The 8,834-nt window shown below is 42.7% G+C and overlaps 1 protein-coding gene across 1 annotated transcript in view; it reads right to left on the reverse strand.

Annotated features, from left to right (window-relative positions):
• The window catches only part of LOC127646300 (voltage-dependent T-type calcium channel subunit alpha-1I-like), a 151,355-nt gene that overhangs the window by 42,563 nt on the left and 99,958 nt on the right, over positions 1–8,834 (reverse strand). The window contains exons 18-20 of the mRNA XM_052129828.1: positions 7,973–8,096; positions 4,594–4,662; positions 926–1,104 (exon numbers count right to left, since the gene is read on the reverse strand). Coding sequence (XP_051985788.1) covers positions 926–1,104; positions 4,594–4,662; positions 7,973–8,096 — 372 coding nt within the window. The remainder of the gene's footprint in view (positions 1–925; positions 1,105–4,593; positions 4,663–7,972; positions 8,097–8,834) is intronic.

The following is an 8,834-nucleotide window of genomic DNA, read 5'->3' on the forward strand; positions in this document are numbered from 1 at the left end:
TTTTTCTGTTTCCAAATTTCCATCACCGTAAATACCTGTTGATGCTCATTAAATACCTGTTGATGCTCAAAATCAGGCCCACCCACGGGCCTGATTTTGCTTTGCTTAAATTAGTTCACATTTACTATATTATATAGTCTCCATCCATCCATCTTCAACCGCTTATCTGAAGTCGGGTCGCGAGGGCAGCAGCTCCAGCAGGGGGCCCCAAACTTCCCTATCCCGAGCCAAATTAACCAGCTCTGACTGGGGGACCCCGAGGCGTTCCCAGGCCAGTGTGGAGATGTAATCTCTCCACCTAATCCTGGGTCTTCCCCGAGGCCTCCTCCCAGCTGGACGTGCCTGAAACACCTCCCTAGGGAGGCGGCCAGGGGGCAACCTTACCAGATGCCCAAACCACCTCAACTGACTCCTTTCGACGCAAAGGAGCAGCGGCTCTACTCCGAGCTCCTCACGGATGACTGAGCTCCTCACCCTATCTCTAAGGGAGAAGCCCGCCACCCTTCTGAGGAAGCCCATTTCGGCCGCTTGTACTCGCGATCTAGTTCTTTCGGTCATGACCCAACCTTCATGACCATAGGTGAGGGTAGGAACAAAAATTGACCGGTGAATCGATATATACTATATAGTCTGCTGTTCAAAATTGTTCATAATGTTGACAAATGACACATCTATGTACTATACATCTGTGGCATGCACATCAACAGGTTTAATGCACATTTAAACTAATGCCAAACTCTAGAACCTCATTAATTATTCCCAAATTTTGAGTTTGATCACATATCAAGCGCTTCCATTCAGGATTTCTTACGTACAATTTCATAATGTGCATAAAATGAGTTGGATGGAAACCCCGCTAGTAACAGCAGCACATTAAACCCTCTTTGAGAAGTTTGAGAAATATTAAACCATCTGTACTTGTCACCTGAGGGGTCGTAATGTCCTCAACAGTCGGAGCACCCGCAGCACGCCCAGAATCTTTGCTCCACCCGCCATCGACACCACAATGTCAATCAACGACACAAAGACGAGAAAACCATCCAGAATGTTCCAGCTGCTGCGCAGATATGCTCGCTCGCCCAGATACAGACCCATAGAGACAACCTGAGAGATTGAGATCATTTGATTTCAGAAAACACCATCGTTCTCAACTGGTTTTGCTTCAGGACAATGATTTGAACTTGAACATCGAGTGCGGTTGAGATCATCTTGCACAACCCGTCCATTTTGACATCCGTCTAATTTGATGAGCTTCTACTAAGTGATGTGGGAACGTTTTAAAAGTTGATAAGTCTGTTTATTTTGTTATCCTACCAATGCTAAATGATGTGGCTAGTTGCATTTTGCCATTTGTATTTAGCATCATTTTTCTCCGCTGTGTGTGACTCTTTCAAAACAGACCTGAGAGCCATTTTGAAGTTGCGACCCATCAGTTCTGCTAATGTGTATAAAGTAAACTATTCATTTAGTTTTCATCTGTTTGCTGGGTCAGTAGAGTCCAACAGTCTGATTCTGGAAGGAAAAATCTCATTATTTTATCCCATAGACGAATCGATTTTTGAATTGAAACGTTAAAGACAGACCTTTACAGAGCTACGAGGTTGTTCATCGATGGTATATGCTTCTGTTGAAGCCGTGTCGACTCCATTGTTTAAAAATCATGTTTGATAGCGGAATTCATGGTAAACAACTACATTACCCATGATGCAGCAGGGACAGATCCACCAATCAGAGAACCGCGGCCAACGAAACGTCCGTGTGCACCCATGATGCAATGTGAATGATGTAATCGAGTCAGTGTCTCTTCACCTTTAAACTACTTATATATATGTACATATTGAGATATTTCGCATTAAATGTAAAATAGTTTGTTTCTATACTTATAATCAACAACCTAAATTCAATACTTTTATAGAACTGTCCTCTCACTTTCAACTGCTTTTATTTTCAGCAAACTTAACATACGGCATAAGTCATAAACTGAACATGAATGGAGAGGTGGTGGTGTAGTGGACTAAAGCACATAACTGGTAATCAGAAGGTCGCTGGTTTGAATAAGTGCACTGTAAGTCGCTTTGGATAAAAGCGTCTGTCAAATGCATAAATGTAAATGTAACAAGTTTGACAGACATGTGACTAACAGAAATGTAATAATGTGTCCCTGAACAAAGGGGGGGTCCAAATCAAAAATAACAGTCAGTATCTGGTGTGGCACCAGCTGCATTAAGTACTGCAGTGCATCTCCTCCTCATGGACTGCACCATATTTGCCCGTTCTTGCTGTGAGATGTTCCCCCACTCTTTCTGGGGGAATGGTCCTAGCCCTCACCCTCCGATCCAACAGGTCCCAGACATGCTCAATGGGATTGAGATCCGGGCTCTTCGCTGGCCATGGCAGAACACTGACATTCCTGTCTTGCAGGAGATCACGCACAGATCGAGCAGTATGGCTGGTGGCACTGCCATGCTGGAGGATCATGCCAGGATGAGACTACAGGAAGGGTACCACATGAGGGAGGAGGATGTATTCCCTGTAACGCACAGCGTTGAGATTGCCTGCAATGACAACAAGCTCAGTCCGATGATGCTGTGACACACCGCCCCAGACCATGATGGACCCTCCACCTCCAAAACGATCCCGCTCCAGAGTACAGGCCTCGGTGTAATGCTCATTCATTCGAGTCCGACCATCACCCCTGGTGAGACAAAACCACGACTCGTCTGTGAAGCCAGTCCTGTCTGGTCCAGCAAAGGTGGGTTTGTGCCCATAGGTGACGTTGTTGCTGGTGATGTCTGGGAAGGACCTGCCTTACAACAGGCCTACAAGTCCTCAGTCCAGCCTCTCTCAGACTATTGCGGACAATCTGAGGACTGACGGAGGGATTGTGTGTTCCTGGTGTAACTCGGGCAGTTGTTGTTGCCATCCTGTACCTGTCCCGCAGGTGTGACATTCGGATGTACCGATCCTGCGCAGGTGTTGTTACACATGGTCTGCCACTGCGAGGACGATCAACAGTCCATCCCGTCTCCCTGTAGTGCTGTCTCAGGCGTCTCACAGTACGGACATTGAGATTTATTGCCCTGGCCACATCTGCAGTCCTCATGCCTCCATGCAGCATGCCTAAGACACGCGCAGATGAGCAGGACCCTGGGCATCTTTCTTCTGGAGTTTTCCAGAGTCAGTTGAAAGGTCTCGTAGAGTAGAAAGGTGATCTTAATTTCCTCCCGTCTGTCAGCTGTTAGTGTCTTAACGGCCGTTCCACAGGTGCATGTTCAGTAATAGTATATGGTTCATTGAACAAGCATGATAACATTGTTTAAACCCTTAAAACATCTGTAAAGTTATTTGGATTTTTACAAAATTATCTTTAAAATACAGTGTCCTGAAAAAGGGACATTTCTAGTTTTGCAGAGTTTAGTTTTTTATTCAATGACATCATTCACAATGTTTGTAATGTTGGGTGGGCACTGTTGCGCTCTATAGTAAGGAGAACGCTAACTTACATTTCTGCACAAAAGAAATTGAATAGTGAAACCATCTGTTGCCTATATTTATATTAAAGGAACATTCCAGACACAATTTAACCTCAATCAACAGCATGTACAACAAGTTATAAAATTGGATATTTTACACAGATCACAGTAAAATCATGTTAACACACATATTGTTTATGTCTTTTGAAACAGTGAGTATTTTAATGTTTAAGCATTGCCCCCTTTATGCCAAAATGCTGTTAATTGTGCTTAACTTGGAATAAGGAAATATAAAATATAAACACAAGGAAATAAAAAAATGCTGCTCGCGAAGGATTTCCTAAAAGAGTTGCAAGCCATGAGGTGAATCACAACATTACAAACATCTTTAATGAGGGAATGAACTACAATCCCATGATGCATTGCGAATGACAATCCAATTAAAAGCCATGGAAAAATATAAAACAATTGATTTTAATTCTATTGTAAAATATTCATATATATACAAATATATCAGTAGTTTGAAAGTGTTCGGAAAGCGACTTGACTGTGTCATTGACAGTGTGTGATGGGAGTGGGCGGAGCTCTTGATGTGGTTCTCTGATTGGTCGATCTTTCTTTAGGATTATGGGTAGTGTAGTTCTTCACCGGGAATTCTGCTATTAAACAAGATTGTTTTTTAAATGAAGTTGAATTAACATTCAATGTTTATTCACAATTTAAAACACTTCACAGAAACATGATTTATAAATACATCACGACGGTGCAAAAGAAAAAGTACACATTTTCTGAAGAAAATTTCGGAGTGGTGCATGCCCGTGAAAAGCACACCACCATGATGACATGGATCTCTGGGTGTTTGTTTACTAGTCCTGCACCCTCAAATCTCATTAAACCTGAGTCCGTCTTTCAATATTAGCCAATGGGATTTTTTCCACTCGTCCAGATCAAAAACTGTAAGTCATGAATGAGTCACTTTATCGTAATCGTTACACACTGACATTTCTTACTCAGTGTTTGGGGTTTGTTCAAATCTCTATGAGCAACAGTAATACAGATGCTTGACTTTATAAACTGTATTTCAGCAGGTGTCTTGAGCATTGCAGGTGTGAGACATTACCTTCACAGTCATCTCAGCCACAAAGATGGCCGTGAACACGTAATTGGAGATGGTGAGGAAGACTCGCTCCTGAAGAGAGAGAGAGATTTAAGTGAAGAGAATCATCTGAAGTCTTTCATCTCCTGAAAAAGCGTCTGTTAAAGCGAGACATGAGCAGCGTTCGGTAATGACACGGCAGCAGTATTGTGGTAAATGTCATCCAGAGAATGAGACATGAGACTTTAACAGCGCAGTAAAATATCCTGTGATTATCAGGCTGAAATGTCAGCGGTGTAAAGAGCGATCCACTCATCTGAACCGCAAAACTCTTATTTTACATATTCAGCTTCTGCCTCTGAAGCGCTTTTCACTTCAAGAGTGAACGTTTGCAGTAAACTACATTTCAAAATCGAAAGGACAATTAACCAGATAACGTTTGAGATTACCAGCATCAGTCAACAACTGTATCTGCTTAAATGATTAACTGGAGTGTCACTCATTGTGTCGATTCAACATGTACGGGACATCCTTGACACGGATGATGCATCATTTGTAAAGAGCCCACTGGCCCAGGATCAGCGTGAGTGTTTCGTCCATGTGCTGCATTGTCACTAAATTGTATACAGGGCCAAAAAAAAGTATGTGCACCCTTTGGAATGAGCTGGTTTTCTGCATTAATTGGACATAAAATGTGATGTCATCTTCAAAAAAGTCACAAGTATAAACAAACACAATGTGATTAAACTAACAACACACACACAATTATAATCTTATCAACTCTATAATCTTTACTGAAAACATCCCATTAAACATTCACAGTGTTGTGGAAAAGTAAGTGAACCTTTGGATTTAATAACTGGTCCTTGTTCCTCATTTGGCAGCAATAACCTCAATCAAGCCTTTCTGATAGATGCGGATTAAACTTGCACAACGTTCAGAAGGAAGCTGCCTACCACCCCTGGAGTCGTGAGTTTGAATCCCAGGGCGTGCTGAGTGACTCCAGTCAGGTCTCCTTAGCAACCAAATTGGCCCGGTTGCTACGGAGGGTAGAGTCACATGGGGTAACCAAATTGGCCCGGTTGCTAGGAAGGGTAGAGTCACATGGGGTAACCAAATTGGACCGGTTGCTAGGGAGGGTAGAGTCACATGGGGTAACCAAATTGGTCCGGTTGCTAGGAAGGGTAGAGTCACATGGGGTAACCAAATTGGCCCGGTTGCTAGGAAGGGTAGAGTCACATGGGGTAACCAAATTGGACCGGTTGCTAGGGAGGGTAGAGTCACATGGGGTAACCAAATTGGTCCGGTTGCTAGGAAGGGTAGAGTCACATGGGGTAACCAAATTGGCCCGGTTGCTAGGGAGGGTAGAGTCACATAGGGTAACCAAATTGGTCCGGTTGCTAGGGAGGGTAGAGTCACATGGGGTAACCAAATTGGCCCGGTTGCTAGGAAGGGTAGAGTCACATGGGGTAACCAAATTGGACCGGTTGCTAGGAAGGGTAGAGTCACATGGGGTAACCAAATTGGACCGGTTGCTAGGAAGGGTAGAGTCACATGGGGTAACCAAATTGGCCCGGTTGCTAGGAAGGGTAGAGTCACATGGGGTAACCAAATTGGACCGGTTGCTAGGGAGGGTAGAGTCACATGGGGTAACCAAATTGGTCCGGTTGCTAGGAAGGGTAGAGTCACATGGGGTAACCAAACTGGCCTGGTTGCTAGGGAGGGTAGAGTCACATGGGGTAACCAAATTGGACCGGTTGCTAGGGAGGGTTGAGTCACATAGGGTAACCAAATTGGTCCGGTTGCTAGGGAGGGTAGAGTCACATGAGGTAACCAAATTGGCCCGGTTGCTAGGAAGGGTAGAGTCACATGGGGTAACCAAATTGGACCGGTTGCTAGGAAGGGTAGAGTCACATGGGGTAACCAAATTGGACCGGTTGCTAGGAAGGGTAGAGTCACATGGGGTAACAAAAATGGACCGGTTGCTAGGAAGGGTAGAGTCACATGGGGTAACCAAATTGGCCCGGTTGCTAGGGAGGGTAGAGTCACATGGGGTAACCAAATTGGCCCGGTTGCTAGGAAGGGTAGAGTCACATGGGGTAACCAAATTGGACCGGTTGCTAGGGAGGGTAGAGTCACATGGGGTAACCAAATTGGTCTGGTTGCTAGGGAGGGTAGAGTCACATGGGGTAACCTCCTCGTGGTCACTATAATGTGGTTCTCGCTCTCGGTGGGGCGTGTGGTGAGTTGTGCGTGGATGCCGCGGAGAATAGCGCGAAGCCTCCACAGCGTCTCCGTGGTAACACGCTCAACAAGTCACGTGATAAGATGCACGGATTGACGGTCTCAGACGCGGAGGCAACTGAGATTCGTCCTCCGCCACCCGGATTGAGGCGAGTCACTACGCCACCACGAGGACTTGGAGCGCATTGGGAATTGGGCGTTACAAATTAGAGAGAAAAATCGGGGGGAAAAAAATAAAAAAATAAAGGCATGTAAGTTTATAATTGTTCGCATGTTGTTAGCTTAAGCACACTGTGTTTGTCTATACTTGTGAATCATGAACTGAACCGAATCGTGAGATGAGTGAACCGTTACACCCCTAATATACAGTCTATGTGTGTGTGTGTGTGTGTGTGTGTGTGTGTGTGTGTGTGTGTGTGTGTATGTATACAATTTGGCACATAAATATAGCGCCATGTGATTCGATTTGATTGAGATTCATTTGAGTATATTTCAGTTATAATGTCCATTTTGCTTTCAAATTAAAGTCATTCTTTCTCAGATTATGCAGTAAATAATACAGGGAAACTTTTATTGATACATTACGAAAACATTCATTTTAAAAACTAACAACTTGGCCCAAAAATATTCAGTTGAATTTCTATTTAATCAACCCGATATTCTAATAATCACAGCCAAAACTGAAGTGAAGTTTAAAGTAATATTAAAGATCAATACAAGTTAAGATCAATCAGCAGAATTTGTGTCATTATGTTGATCACCACAAAAATGTATTTAAATTTACAAAAACACAAATGTGTGTTCCAGTGAGTCACTTCCAATGGAAGTCAATGGGGTTTAATCTGTAACATTCAAATACTGATTCAAAAGAATATAAACAATATATATATATATATATATATATATATATATTTTTTTTTTTTGTAGTGGGCCAGAAAAAACATTCCCATTGTGTTGTCCTCAATGTTTTTAGTGCTCATTTGATTCCAGCAATTGTGTCTCATTTGTCATTGTAACGTTGTAATATGTGACGCATAAACTTCTGTGTATTATAAACACAGATTGCTTGACCGCTAATCAAAACAAATACACTTCTAATGACCTATTGACCTTCCAAAACAGACACAATGTAATTCATGCACACATCCGTGACACGTACCAGACTGCCCTGATGGATTCTGGGTCTCTCCAGGGCAACAGTGATGCAGTTGAGGAATATGAAAGCGAGAACCACATAGTCAAAGAGTTTATGAGCGATGATAGTCTGACAAATCAACCTAAACCTGCAGAGAGACATAAACAGAGGAAATAAATCTCATGTAGTCAGACATTTAGATTAAAAATGGTATATTAATGGTCTCAACAGATTTATAGACAAAAACACAAAGCAAAAAACACAGTTCACCCAAAAAGTAAAATTCTCTCATCATTTACTCACCCTCATGCCATCCCAGATGTCTCAGCTCTGTAAGTCCATACAATGCAAGTGAATGGTGACCAGAACTTTGAAGCTCTAAAAAGCACATAAAGGCAGCATATAAGTAACCCATGAGACTCCAGTGGTTTAATCCATGTCTTCTGAAGGGATGTGATACGTGTGGGTGAGAAACACATCAATATTTAAGACCTCTCTACTCAGTTTCACTTACAAAATGTGATAGAAAGTGAACGATATAGTGGAGATTTATGGTTAAAAAAGGTCTTGAATATGTATTTTTTCCTCCCCCACACCTATCATTTCACTTCTGAAGACATGGATTAAACCACTGGACATATGGGTTACTTTATGTTTTCTTTATGTGCTTTTTGAAGCTTCAAAGTTCTGGTCACCATTCACTTGCATTGTATGGACCAGCAGAGCTGAGATATTCTCCTACAAATCTTCATTTGTGTTCTGCAGAAGAAAGAAATTCACACACATCTGGGACAGCATGAGGGTGAGTAAATGATGAGAGAAATGTCATTTTTGGGTGTACTGTCTCTTTAAGTATCACTTTTAATCTGTTGATTCATCCAGTGTT

Source organism: Xyrauchen texanus, chromosome 7 (genome assembly GCF_025860055.1).
Source record: "Xyrauchen texanus isolate HMW12.3.18 chromosome 7, RBS_HiC_50CHRs, whole genome shotgun sequence".
Classification (NCBI taxonomy): Eukaryota; Metazoa; Chordata; class Actinopteri; order Cypriniformes; family Catostomidae; genus Xyrauchen; species Xyrauchen texanus.